The sequence below is a fragment of the Poecilia latipinna genome, unplaced genomic scaffold, assembly GCF_001443285.1.
Source record: "Poecilia latipinna isolate Pla-1442-1.1 unplaced genomic scaffold, P_latipinna-1.0 Scaffold1223, whole genome shotgun sequence".
In the NCBI taxonomy this organism is placed as follows: Eukaryota; Metazoa; Chordata; class Actinopteri; order Cyprinodontiformes; family Poeciliidae; genus Poecilia; species Poecilia latipinna.
The window spans coordinates 106,197-120,677 of record NW_015113839.1 but is presented as its reverse complement, the minus strand read 5'-3'; the positions used below and the strand labels follow the sequence as shown (position 1 = coordinate 120,677).

The window sequence follows — 14,481 nt, the reverse complement described above, 5'->3', positions numbered from 1 at the left end:
AACCAATGACCTGACAAAAAAAAAAAAAATCTGGACCGAGACACAGTTACTAACTACCACAATTATAGCTGCATTTTTAACGTCTTTTCCGTTTCTTTGAGTTCTGGTTTATCTTAATGAAACATTTATAATGGTTTTGTGTTTTCATAAGGTATAATTTGCAAGCCAGGGATTGTCCACATACTTTTCTTGCATGCTTTTGATGATTGTAAAGACATAAAACAATAAACATTATCTATAATCAATTCACTGCACAGCATCCATAGATTCTCTAGAAAAACTAATTCTGGTGGCGATATTGATGGAGGCTGAAAAAACACAAAATTTTACCAAGTATGTTTGATCTAGTTTCTAAGATACTAAGATATTTGCATAATAAGACAAAACTCATTTCCAAGTATCTTTTCAACAGGATGCAGGAGATTGTTTTCAGTCAATATTGATTAAAAAGTACTAGTTACACTGGTAGATTATTTCACTTATTGGAAAAAATATAACTTTCCAGGAATTTTATTCACGATCTTGTACTTTTTTTTTTGACACTATGACATACCGAATTCCATAGCAACACGCCTGATTAAAAACCCAGCTACAGAATAAACAGCCTCATATCATACAGTATTATAGCTTTGATGGGAAGTCACAGAGGAGAAAAAGACAATGAGACGGGCTAAATCCACAGAGGAGCATCCTCTTTAAGAGGCTTGAAACAGGTGCATTGGTATCTTTAGAATCGCATCACATAACTGCAGCGTCTACAGTTTGATTCAAGCAGGGTGGGCTGTATGTGTCCTACATACAGCCCACGCAACAGCGTATGAAAGCCATGGGCATGAAAGGTAATATTGAAAGCATCACCACTTCAGTTTCAGATTGGAAAAATTGCTACTGTTAGAAAGTAATGTTCCGTTCACGAAAGAAGTAGAACTTTTACCTTGAACTTAATAAATCGCAGAGGCGTCCATTGGGTGTGAAGGTGTTTCCCCACGTCTCCGTGTTTCAGGCCAGGAGGGTCTTTTCTGTATTTTTTATGTACGAGTGTTTTAAATGCAATGCAGTCTCCCGAACTAAACAAGACAGTGTTTAAAATGTCAATATCCCCCTCAGGTGCAATAAACTTTTAAAAAGGTTATAAAATGCATGCAAGTGTTAAGAGTCTCATTCTGCCCAATTATTATGGCCCTGGTAAACATTTTACAAGCCCGTGCCCGGAGAGAATAAATACAACACACAACATTCACGTTGGTGCTGAGCTATTTGTTTTTAATGAATAGTTTTGTCACCAAATGCTTTCTACTCGTTTAAAATGCTATAAATGTTGGCCATAACATATCGTTTTAGGAAATAAATCCAAAGTCTTTCACAATTTCTCTCTCAGTGTACCCCCACTTAAAATATTTGTTTTCCCTTTTTGGCTGTACAGCTGGTACAACTGCAGATTCCTTTAGTCATTCCTTTTTAAACGTTGGTATTAATTATTTGCAAGATTCATCCCTGCCAATTGTGATGCATTTTTATTTATTACATAAATATAATTGGACATAATTTGACGAATTGACATTTTTGAATGAAAAAGTTTCCACACAGAATAAAATCCATTTATCATACATTTGTAATTGCACGATCTAACTTAAATACAATATTGTGGTGTTGCTAATAAAAATACAAGTAATATTTTGTAGTTTAAACTTAGCATGTTTTAAGTTCCATAAGTTTCCTTGTATTCAGCAGTAAGCAAAGGAAACTAAGTCCAATTCACACACATACAAGCAGTAGTAAACTTGTTCAGGCCAAGGCACAAATAATTATTATATGCTGTATTAACCTTATACACATATAAAAAAATTATATTATCAAAGTCAATAAAAGCAGTTTGAGAACTGAATTTCTTAGGGCGTAATTTACAACAAACACTCGGCCATACTTTCTTGGAATGGAGGATTGTGAAGATTCAATGCAATCTTCTGGTTTCTTCAGAACATCAGATTATATTTTTTAAATGATGGGAAACATTAACAATAAGCAAATACTAAGCTCACTGGAACCCTTGGGAAACATTTCCTAAATGTCCTCAAAGGGTTACAACAATAACAAAAATGAACAACTGCAAATAGATTAAATTAAGAAACATCTTTTTTAAAAGCAAGTAGGACATAAAACACAGCTGAGTTTGATTCAAAAATTCATGTAAAAGAGTAGAACATATAATTCTGCAGACAGTTTTCACTAGGCTGCCATTTTTGTTATAAAGCCCCCTTTTTTGGTCTTATGTAACACTTATTTTCTAAGAACTTGTGAGCTTCCCTGTGGCTAAGTCATAAAAATCAACATTTACAGCATAGAAAACCCGCTGGGAATATATCTTTGTGTGTGGAGTTAAAATATATATATTTAAGCTTCTGAATTGAATTCCTAACATTCTGAAATTACTGAAAGAAATGAACTTTTTAATGATAATTTATCGATATGCACCTGTAAAATTGACCTTTTTGCCTTGTATTTTACATAAAAACGACTTTTTGGGGAGCGGGAGGGTGACGGGGAAAATACTCTTATAAATAAACACCTTTAAATTAAGTTAAACTTCGTGAAGTCCATACTTTTACAGTGAGTTTATCCATATATCAGAGTTTCTCCTTCAGGTCTGAACAACTATGTGACAAGCAGTTCAGAAACTGGCGGCGCTCCTTTAATACGCAGCGACGGGCTGATGACGCCATTAGTGTTCAACAAGCAGCAAAACAAGGAAGCGCACCACTGTCTGAAGAAAGTCAATGTTTTCTTTGTAGCACAGGTAAGAAAGTCTCCAAAATGTTCGCCTACCCGCCTTTGGAAAATGACCTTTCCTTATTTTGTAGCCGTTTTATGAAAAGAACTGCAACACGCAGTGTTTTATAGTGCCTTCAAGCTAGTTTCTAGAAGCTACAAGAGCTCCTGCTTTCACTTTAAAGCTTGTAACACGACGGCGCTAAGTCATAGTGTATACACTTTAGGTAAACTACAATTTAAATTAAAAAGTGCGTCACACCATTGCTGTTAGCGGCGGCATAACAAGCTAAAGTGGAAGTGTGGCATTTTGGCTCTGAAACAATGTTCCTGATGAGACTTCCTGTAAGTGTCAGGCTGAGTAACCTGCTGCAGAGTGTAGGCCATGGCTGGATTTATTACTGGCGGCGGGAAGGAAAACCTAGATGCAGTAAAAGAAGTGAAATATTTCAGATAAATGAAAACATCTGCTCATCTACTTAACGTGTAGAGTAGAAAGTGAAGTGAAACATTTTCTGAAGGTTCTTAGCATTTTTAAACCCGTCTCATTATTCCATGATTGTAATCACTGATGGTCAACACAGATATTATCCGTGACAATGAAAAGTACAATGTGAAATATAGGCAACACATGCATCACACCAGGTTTTAGCAAAATTTCCACTGTCAACCTGCAGTCAGTGTTCTGGTGGTTTGAACAGTAAGATATACGAAAATCCAGTCAGTTTAGTTATTAACAAGTAGTCACAATAATGTAGCATAAAAACATTTCTTCACAGGTTGCAGAACAATAATTTATTTACCCAAAAAACTCCTGTCACCTTCATAAACACATTTATTTAGTCACGACAGACGATAAAAAGTCCATACATGAAATTAAGTCAGACAAGATGTGATGTAGGATTAGAATTATATATATATATTTGTATATATATATATATAAAATGACATTTAATGAGTACATTTCTGCCAAATAAATTATGGAAATCGTTACAATCTTACAGTCTGTTTCCCTGGCAAATTTGACTTAAGGCAGTATTCAAGTTTTTAATTTTAAATATGCAAAATTAACATAAAATGTATTCCTGGAGGGATAGAAGGGATGTACTTCTCCATGGCAACAATATTTTTCTTCTCCAGTGGCCTCAATAAGAGTTGTACTCTGTTGAGTTTACAGCTGTAAAAGAAAATTGACAATTTCCCAAACGATGTTTTATTATGTGGAATATGTAGGATATATATATATATAAAAATAAATAAGCACAAGCTATTAATTATTTTATAAAGTAGGCAAAGTTTTAAATTCGTAAGTTCACCTTCAAAGTGCACAACAGTGGCAAAACAAGCGTTTTGAGGATTGTTTTCCATGTCGAAAAGCCAACTTTCATTGCTGCACTATCTTAGATATTTGGAAAACATGACATTGCAGATATTGTTTATGATTAACCCACATTTTCATTGCCAGTCTCTTTCTTCTTCACCATCTCAGTGCCCTCAATTAGATCAATATCAGATGTGGGTATAAAAGATGGTCAAAGTCCAACCTGGGGGCCAAATATATTAATAACATAACAGAACTTAATGCATGGCATTTTTCTACTGCAATTTTGTACACATTGATTTTGCGAAATGACTATTTGATCCATTTTACAGCTGTGACCTTTAAAACAATGAAAAATGGAAATCATGATTACCGCACAATAAGTGATTAATTCAATAGTAAGAGAACCGTTTACGTGTGTCTAAAGTTTTAAAGACTAAAATTCAGGGTGTTTTTTAGTTTGTTTAATGCAAGTGTTGGTTACCAGGACAACTGGTCTCAAAGCCTTCAACATGCTTAACCTCATGTCACTTTGGTGGTGTAGATATTTCTGAGAAATGCGTCCAGAAACTTCAGTGAAAATGAAGTTTATAAATGGAAAAAATGAAATTAAAATGAAGTTCTTGTAACAACATAAACCTGTGTGTATCGATATACAATTCTGATGTCAAGTATACAGAGAGAAAACACTGTTAGTTTCTTTATTTTCTTTTTTAGGATGTCTGGCAACAACCCGGAGGGCAGGACGGTGGAGGTGCTGGAGCTTCCTGGAAACATAGACGAGGAACTGCTCTACCTCTACTTTGAGAACAAGCGTCGCTCTGGAGGAGGTCCGCTCGAGTCCGTGGAGATCAAGCAGAACTGCGCCGTGCTGCGTTTCGAAGATGCAGAAGGCAAGTGAAGTTTCCAGCAGAGTTTCCAGGCAACTGCACCATTGGTAGCACTAGAACTGTGCAAAAAAAAATCTGTACAAAATTCATGAGCCACTCATTGAAATGTTCCTTTTCTTGTGCAATTTTAGTTTATTCTTGAAACAATAATGACAGATCTTGAAAAAGGGTTTTCCAAATTAACATATTTTTATATTTATCACTTTGCACCTGAAAAAGACACTAGGTAACAGCTTTAGTTTTTACATAATCCAACCTCTATGATGTAAAACTGAACATGAACTACTTCAACAGAGGTCCAGTCAATTGGTGCCACTAGTTTCACAATCATGCTGCGTTTTTGCAATTGCGTGGTGTATCTATTAAATAAGAAGTGCAATTAAAATCACACACGATAAGTCACTAAAAAGCATGCAGCGCCATTATCCTCTAACTACTTCCTGTTGTCGTCTTCTTCGTGGTTTGTGCCAGTGGCAACATCCAGTCGCTACAATACTTGCAAACATAAGTTGTTCTCTCTAATAAGTTAATTAGCATTAAACATTAGTAGTCCACACGTCTAGAACCACTTGACTTTAGGCAGTGTATACATTTGTTACTCACTTACCGTATGCTCATTTCTTTTCCTTCTGCTTTTATCCCGTCGACAGCTGCAGCCAGAGTTCTGTCGAAAGGGCATCACGTAGTGCATAACTCTGAGCTGAGCGTAAGAAAGCCTCCATCGAAGGACCGGTGCAGGCTTCTGCTGCGGGGGGTCAGCCCCTACACCAGCACTGAGATGATAGAGCTCTACGTGGAAAACATGATGGACCTGAAAGTGACGGACTACACTCTGATCCCGTCTCCAGAAAAAGGCTTTGTCCTCATCCATCTCAGCCAACCCTTGTCTAAAGGTCAAATGAGAGTATTTTACCTCTGTTCAGAAGACATTCAGAGATGACACGTACAAAAAACTCATCTGCAGCTGGCCTGTTGTTTTGTTTTGCTTTTTTATGGATGACTAAATCATCTTCTGTTTTTTTGTTGTTATTTTTAGATTTCCAGACTCTAAGGACCAGGATCTCCAAGAGAAAATTGGATGGGTCAGAGGTAACTCTGGAACAGATTGAGCAAACGGACTCAGTGTTGTTGGAGAACATGCACCCGGGCACCTCACCAGATCTGCTTAGGTTGTACTTTGAGAGCGAGCGGGGCGGGAACCAGCGGGTGAAGGAGGTCACCATGCTCTCTGAGGGAACGGCCAAGGTGACCTTTGCATATTACGAGTGTAAGTTGTACGCTGCGTCACCTTCTGGTGACTATATTTTTTTCTCACAAAACTATAGTGTCAGGCAAAAGATTGAATTGCGCGATAACTAGCTGCTATAATATGCTAGCTAGCTACCTAGCAAGGGTAAAGCAAGCTAGATTTACCTTTGCTGGTTGGCTTTACAGCTAGCTAGCTATCTAGCAGGGGTAAAGTTAGTTAGCTTTTTTAAAGTTCATCATGGTTCACTAGAAATGTATCAAAAGTTGACTGGATGATGTTCGTCCTGACCATTGGCTGACTTCTGTTACCAACCCGTACGATTTAATTATTTCTGATTTTTATTTTGTACATTTCTGTCACAATGCAGGGCTTAAATTCCATTCTTTATGGCATTAAAAAGTCTTAAATTTGAGTTTGTGAAACCTGTGGAAACCTTGTATATGATGGTAGAAAGTGAAGAGACTGAAGTGGAATGAGTAGCTCTGTAACTCGATGTATAAATGTAATTACTGTGTTCTCTCGTCAGCTGTGGACTGCGTCCTACGTCTTCAACACAAAGTGAACGACACCGAACTCGTAGTGAAGGCTTACTTTGACTTCCTTCAACCTGCAACACAAGACTCTGTAACTGAGAGCCAAGATGTCACAGACACTGACTCGGTGGAAGTGGAAAATGTGGACATGCAGACCAGTCCGCTCCCAGTTGATGCAGAGCCGTCGCCCCCTGCTGGGACGCCACACAGGAGTCAGGAGCCACCTGCTGCCAACGTTGTGGAGGTGGAGGAGGCAGTCATGGAGGATCAAACTGTGGAAATAGAAGCACACTCGTGCCATATCCCTGTCACAGACCGAATAAAACTTGCTTGGTATCAAAAGAACAACATTCAACAAGATGTGCAAAAGGCTCATCCGAGTTTTAGCATCCAAATCAAAGACGACACCGTTCATGTTTCAGGACCAAACAAACTGGAACTGGAGCAGATAAAAGACTTGATCTCACGCTTTTTCGGGAGCATAGCAGAGACTCGTTTTACCGTCGGTCCGGAGGTGGCTCTGTTCCTCGAAAGAGAAGACGTGAAGAACCATTTACTACAAACATTGACTCAAAGGAGACTGCCCGCTTTGTTTGTCGTGTCCGATTCGACTGTGTCCGTAACCTCCCTGAGCAAAAAGGTCGCCGACCAGGCGGGTATCTTTTTAAAATCCCAGGTGTGTGAGTTCAGTGTTCCTCTGGAGTCGGAGCAGGAGGCGCTGCTGTGCTGCAGGGAGTGGTCTGACTTCCTGCAGACTCTGGGCTACATGTCGACAAAGTCGTCAGAGCGCCCCGGCAGCGTAGACATCCTGACCCTGAAAGGCATGGAGAACGACAAGCAGGCCGCCATCATGCAGTTTCTGACCACTCCCATCGAAAGGGAGGCGCTCCTCACCATGGAGCCCGGCATGCTCAAGTACATCCAGATTCACTGTCACCAGCTGCTGGCCGACATGGATCAGGTGTCCATTTTTCCACTGGAGGGTGAAGAGAATTGTGGGCTGAAGGTACGTAGGGGAACAAGAACGTCAGTAAATTAGAAAAACTAAATTGTTTCATATTTCATTTCCGTTTTTGGCGAATTCGCTAGATCCACGGTCAAGCGGTTGCGTGCCAAATGGCGGAGGAGGTCCTGCAGGGCGTGGTGTCGTCGGTCTGCACCAGAATCATCACTGTGAACGTCCCGGGCGTGTCTCGCTTTTTAGACGAGAAGGAGTGCAGGAGCATTCTGAACGAGATGGAGACGAAGTTTCAGGTGTACATCAGCCTGAAGTACGTCCCCTGGGAGCCACTACCGCACCAGGTAACGCCATGAAGCAAAACGTTTTGAACTCTCGTGCTTTTCAAGTTATGCAGCTCCAAGCTTCCCCCCACTCTCTCAGCTGACTGGTTCTACTGGTTCTGATCCATTCTAACGAGCCTGCAGTCTTTTTTTTTTTTTTACCAGCCTGAGGCAACATCTTCCAGCGTACAGAATGTAGAGACTGCTCAGTTTTCTGAATGAGTCTCACCTTCAGCAAAGTGTTTTTTTTTTTTTCAGTGCAAATTAGAAGCTTTGAAACTTCGCCTCTTTTAACTTGAATGGAATATTGACAATTTTTTTAAATACCACAAACTGGGGCTGGGCAGTCAATTGATTTTATTGATTAATTTAAATTTTTGGTTTTTGAAGACAATTTTTTTTTTAAAATCTGGATTTTTTCCCCCATCAATCTGAACCATGGAAACCCCATCATTGGGTTTCCATGGTTCAGAGTGATGTCAACTCTTTGATGGAATATTTGAGCCAGACCACTTTTTTTTTTCTTGATAACAAGAATAAAGTTGTGATATTGCAAAAATATCACGTATTATTTTGACAGCAAAGTCAAAATAATACTTTGCTGTATTATTTCTCTTTGAATAAACACCAACATACAGACGTGGTGCAGCTTTGCCAGTCCTGTTTTTGTGGTAAAAATCAAAGTGAGGCTGACCAAGATGTTCTAAGAGGTGTATCAGCTTACCAAAAATTGCAGTTTCTACTCTGGTTTTTTAATAGCTTTACATTGACTCTTATTTTCCAAACAGATTCAATTCATACACAGTCAGATTATTCCATAGACATCATACAGACTGAATCAAATTCTGCTAATGAAGATGAAGGAGAAAATGAGTTGACATTTCCCTTTATGTTCCAGGACATTTTTGAAAGTGCGTGGAAGATGCTATCTCAGAAAAACATTCAGAAGGGTTGTGTGAACGGCTCTGCCCCTGAGCTGAAGGCAGACTCAATGCAGACAGACTCTAATGGAGCCACAAACACAGGTACTAGCTTCCTTCCTCACCAGCTCATTTCTTTCACCACGGTATCACTGAATCAGTCCACCTCCTTTCAGGTCTTCTGGCGGAGGCCAAGAGAATCGTCTCAACCGTCGATAAACGCCAGGAAGACGGGGTGCCCGCTCCAGACCAGTTTGATGACATGGACAATTTAGATCTGTACACGGCCGAGGAACCGAGTGCGTTAGCGGATCAGGACGTGACCGACGTCCAAAGCCCCCAGCCTTTATCTGATCAAAATGTGCCGAGTGCGTTTCTGTCTCAGGGAGTTCTAGGCAGCAGCCTGGAGGAAGAGGCCCAGCTCTCCTTAGCCATCCAGTACTCTATGGAGGCGAACCAGTGGTCCCAGCAGGACGAAGAGGAACAGTTTCAAAAAGCCTTGGAGCTCTCCAAGAAAATGACTCGAGAAGAACACTCCAATAGTCCTTCAGGCAACAGCCAGCAGGTAGCTCGGCAGCAAAGCGTCGATCTGTCCTTCGAGAACGCGCTGAAGGCGGCCAACACCCTTCAGCTCCACGTGTTTGCCGGGTACAGCTGCGACCTGATTCGGGTCGACATCGCTTTCAACAAGAAGGTGAACCAGAGGCAGGTCGAGGAGAAGGTGGAGCACAGGACTGTCAAAAACATGACCAATTACCACGCAAAGTGTTTGGAGGTGATCAAGCGGAAGCACGCGGTGGACGTCCAGGTTCAGGGAACCATCATTGCCGTTTCTGGGTTTAAGGATTATGTGACCGCAGCGATTTCTGACGTGAAGCTGCTGCTGGAGAATATCTCTAACGCCGTATCAGACAAAGAAATCCTGAAGACTGTTCAGTGGGTTCATCACAACCCGATCACCTCGAAGGCAAAAGCTTACTCTACGGACGCTATAGTATTTATTGAGAACGCCTGGAGGATGAAGCTTAAGAAAGTTGACATTTTGTTCGACAATCAACCCCACATTATCAACTTTGAGAAGATGCAGGAATATAACATTGCTTCTGGGAAGTCGGTGAAAATCTCCAGGAAGCTGCTGGAGTTGGGGGACGTGACCCAGGATGTACCAGGTAACTGTGTGCTATTGTTGGGGTGTCAGGACAAGTCAACACCCAAACATATATATAACATTTCTTTGAGTCAAGAGAGAGAGAGTTGGCCTTTTAAACTGGTATTAGCATTTTATAGTGGTGATTAGCTAAGTTAGCATAGCTAGCATTACTAAAACAGCAGTTTTAGTCTGGGTAGCCCCAAGAAAGTATGGTAATAATGATATAATATCTGCACTTAAATGGTGCTTTATCAAGTTCAGAGGACCCCAAAGTGCTTCACACTTTATTCAGTCATTCACACACATGCATGCATGCCAAGCTACTACATTGTAGCTGCGGCTGCCTGGGGGCAGTCTGACCAAAGGAAAACTTCCCACCCTCCTCATTTCTTCTGAATGTCCTGCAGCCTGAATGAACTGCAGGCATCTTGTCGACATGCCATAGTAAAGACAGTTTTCTTTTAGATACAGTGGACGGACCATCGGTATTCACAGGGTTAGGGTCCAGAGCCTCCCGTGAATAGATGACATTCATGAATTCTTGACACCCTTTCTATGAATGCTTATGACTGTCTAGTCTAATTGTTCAAACACCAAATATACCTTAATATGCATTAATATACACAGTTGTAGCCATCTTGGCACTATCACATAAGCTAATATCTACAGTCTTCCTGATCTCTGCTCAGTGCTAAGGAAAATAAAAAGTACTGGATTGGCTGGTTTGAAAACGCCAGCCAATGGCGTGTGAGGAAGCATTCCTCCTCAGGATCAAATTTTGATTAAGTTCCATTGAAATGGCCGCGAATACTGAATAGGCAGGGGATCCTCTGTAGCTGCATGTTCTTCCCCTGATTTAATTTTTAAACACCTTATATAGACTGAAAATGAGTACTTTTGTCTTCCACTCTCCATAATGTTGTCTGCACTGTAGAAAGTATCAGCACAGTCTCTTAACTCTTGAGTGTGCTGCGTTTAGTGATTGGAAATATTGGGATGTTTTTATGTGTCTCTGTAGTCAAAACAGTTTAATGGTAGATGGTTTGAGTTGCATGTTATGGGCTTTTTTATATAATTTTGGATTGATGTTAGGGATTTGAAAACTGTTCCATTGAAGTAAGTAAAAAAATTACTTTGCCTTCAAAAAACATAAAAATGTTGTTAAAGTGAATGATAAAAGGAAGACTGGTACTGCTAGTTTTCTATTTTGAACAAAGTGATGAAACGACGTAACTAAAACAGTTTAAGTAGCCTAATAAAAACACAAATGTATACTTTGAGGTATAATTACTTTATTACCTTTTATTTTATGTGCTGTATTGCTGACTGTAATACCCATCTGGTTGTCCTTGCCTGCCTTTTGTCAGTTTTTCCAGCTTTATGTCATTGTTGCCAAGTGACAACGGCGATTGATTTTCATCCTAAATCTTTTTATAACAGAGGAGGAATATTCTCTCCTGTCCCACCTGCCTGATGCGACCAAAATTGACGAAGAGTCCGAGGAGTTCCAGGAAGTAGTGAAGAATTTCTACAGCACCATACAAGAGTACCACAGCAAAATCCGAATCATACAGGTGATGAAGACGACACCTGGTGGCAAATTTATGCGACGTTTCTGGAATAAAGAGGGTTCTTTTTTTTTTGTTGGGTTTTGGTCATCCAGGTGGAAAAACTCATGAACCGACTGTTGTACAATCAGTACAAACTGAAGAAGGCGAGCGTACTTCAGCATTCCACTCAGCCGATAGTCGAACGGGTTCTGTACCACGGAACGAGCGAGGGGAGCGTGAAGGAGATCTGTGTTCATGGGTTTAACAGAAGCTTCTGCGGGAAGAACGGTATATCTCAAACCTTTCCCGCGATGCATGTCTGTTCCTGAAGGTCGCATATGCCCTGTATTTTTATCATCTTCTTTTCCCCTGCACAGCCACGGTCTACGGTCAGGGAGTGTACTTCGCCGTCAACTCCGCTCTGTCCGTCCAGGATCAGTACTCGCCCCCAAACGCCGATGGATACAAGTTTATATTCGCCTCCAAGGTTCTAACAGGAGACTTCACCAAAGGCTGCCACTCGATGAAGACCGCACCGCTGAAGGAGACGGGAAATATTCCCCTCCGATACGACAGCGTGACCGACGACATCACCAAGCCCACCATGTTTGTCATCTTCAACGACACGCAGGCGTTCCCAGAATACCTCATCACATGCCAGAGAATCTACCGCTAAGCAGGGTGTTTTTGTTGTTTACCATGATTTAAGAAGTGCATTTTAATGTTTAAATGGCCTTGGTTTTGGAGGCTGAATCAGTGACAATCAACCCTTTATCAAGTCTGAAACCTGTCTTGTTTTTGCCTTCATTGTTTCAACGATGTACGATTTAAAAAACACCAAGTCGCTGAAACTGAAAGACTTGTAATAATGCAATGCTGGACATGTCCCCTCTGCACACCGTGGCTTATTATGGTCTGATCTTTAACGCAACCTTGCACTTATTTCAGTCCGTTTCCATGGGAACTGTTCAACTGACAATGCCGACACAGCTCACTTGAATAAACAGGTTTCTTTTCAGCAGGGTCATTCATTACTCGCATTTTGCGCTACGAGCATGAAAGTAAAACAATGACAAAGGTTGAAAATAAATGAACCCAAACTGAAATCCAAGAATGAACTTGCTTCTCTTTGTAGGAGGTCCACTTGGGGGGAAATGGGCTTAATTGGTGCAAGTGTTTAAGTGTCTTAAATACTACTTTTTAAGTAGTTTTCTTTCTTTATATGTTTCTGCATCTCTGAGCACAATTCTACTGAGCATAAAGAAAATCCAAAAATTGAGATTGCAATGTTAACAAAATGGCTGACAGTTTGGCTTAGGGCAAGCACAGTCAAGATGAATCTTTGCCATAAAGACACTAATTTTTGCTTTTCAGCAGTTTTATGCGATGGAATCTGTTCTAACTTTCTGAGCTCTTGCATCTTTCACCTGCAATCTGAAAGAATGTCTTGATTTTAATAAAACAAAGTCAGTCAAGCTGTGTTTTTTTTTTTTTTTTTTTGTGACATTAGCAGTACCGTGAATCTTCCGGTTGGCCACTTTGCAGTATTGACTGTAGCACCATCGGCATGATGATAATTATAGCGTTCAAAGTGCCTGTTTAAGGTTTTTAACTGTTCTTGATGAATGCCCTGACTGCAATTCAGATTTCAGTTGTACTTTTTAAATATGCAAGTGAATATTTTTTTGTTCTTGTAGAGCTCTTGATTTTTAATGAAAATCTTAAAATTAGAATCTGAGGACTTTTTTTCAGCACTGTTTTACTTTTCTTTAGCATCTCATTTGCAAAGGAAGTCTTCAATAATTGAAGTTAAGTTTTCATACAGTAATAGTTATAAACTATTGTTTAATAAAGTGTAATAAAATATATTAGAATGTTTTGTGCGTACATGTGTAAATCTAGAAAAAGACATATCCACCTTTTTTTCCCTCACTGAATGGAATCAGACCAAACTTCTCTTGTTTTTCAGAAGGATCACAAATATTTCTAATGTCACAATAATGAGAGAATGTCAGAGATTTATACACTAATGTCTTAAAAGTCAGACATTGAGATACAGAATCATTGCTTTAACCTTCCCGCAGTCGCAGTCAACGCTCAGGAAGAGTGAGGCAGATTTCACGGTCGGACAATGAGGAAGTGATGGGGGGTGTCAGGTCAGCCCGTCGGTTCCCAAACCATAAAAAAAATACTGCTAAAAGTACACTCAGGGTTAATGCAACCCTGCTGGGACTGCGCACAGGGTAAAAAACTTGTGCATGGTCCACTTGACACCTCAGTATGGCAGCATTATCATGACAAAATCTGCACAATTTTGCAGTAGTTATGTTCATTATATTTCGAGGAAAAGGCAGGACACATGTAAACCTGGGAACATTTATCTTTTTTTACAGGAAAAAAAGTAATAATTTATTTCAGTTAATTTGTATTTAAAGAAACGTAACCAAAAACAATCAGTTCAAACGCATAGGTAATTGATTTTTAAATATTTTTCTTTAAATAAATTCTTCAAATTTTTGGTTGTACACTTAGAAATAGTGGACAAGTATAGTGTGATTTTCACCAAAGCTGGAGGGGAAAAAGGTGAAGATCATATTCACAAATCCTTTTGTGAATATGATTTTATTATTATATTATTATTCATAAAACGAAGGAACAGAATACAGAATATTAAGAAGTATGCCAGGGCTATAGGGTTCTATTGTAGGTACATTGGCACAAAAGTAAGAAAGCAGGTATTACAGACATGAAAAAAAAATTCAATAACCTACAACATTCACGTGTGTTTATAATTTTTTGCTTGTTCTCTTGAAAATAGTGT

The 14,481-nt window shown here is 39.7% G+C and overlaps 1 protein-coding gene across 1 annotated transcript; it reads left to right on the top strand.

Annotated features, from left to right (window-relative positions):
* The first annotated feature begins 2,682 nt into the window (after nucleotides 1-2,682).
* parp10 (poly(ADP-ribose) polymerase family member 10) lies at nucleotides 2,683-13,135 on the top strand. Its single transcript, XM_015054014.1, has 11 exons — nucleotides 2,683-2,794; nucleotides 4,805-4,980; nucleotides 5,628-5,870; nucleotides 6,014-6,244; nucleotides 6,753-7,765; nucleotides 7,849-8,061; nucleotides 8,939-9,065; nucleotides 9,137-10,129; nucleotides 11,551-11,684; nucleotides 11,774-11,948; nucleotides 12,038-13,135. The coding sequence occupies exons 2-11, from the start codon at nucleotides 4,806-4,808 to the stop codon at nucleotides 12,334-12,336; spliced, it is 3,603 nt and encodes a 1,200-aa protein (XP_014909500.1). The 5' UTR covers nucleotides 2,683-2,794; nucleotide 4,805; the 3' UTR covers nucleotides 12,337-13,135.
* Nucleotides 13,136-14,481: the final 1,346 nt, after the last annotated feature.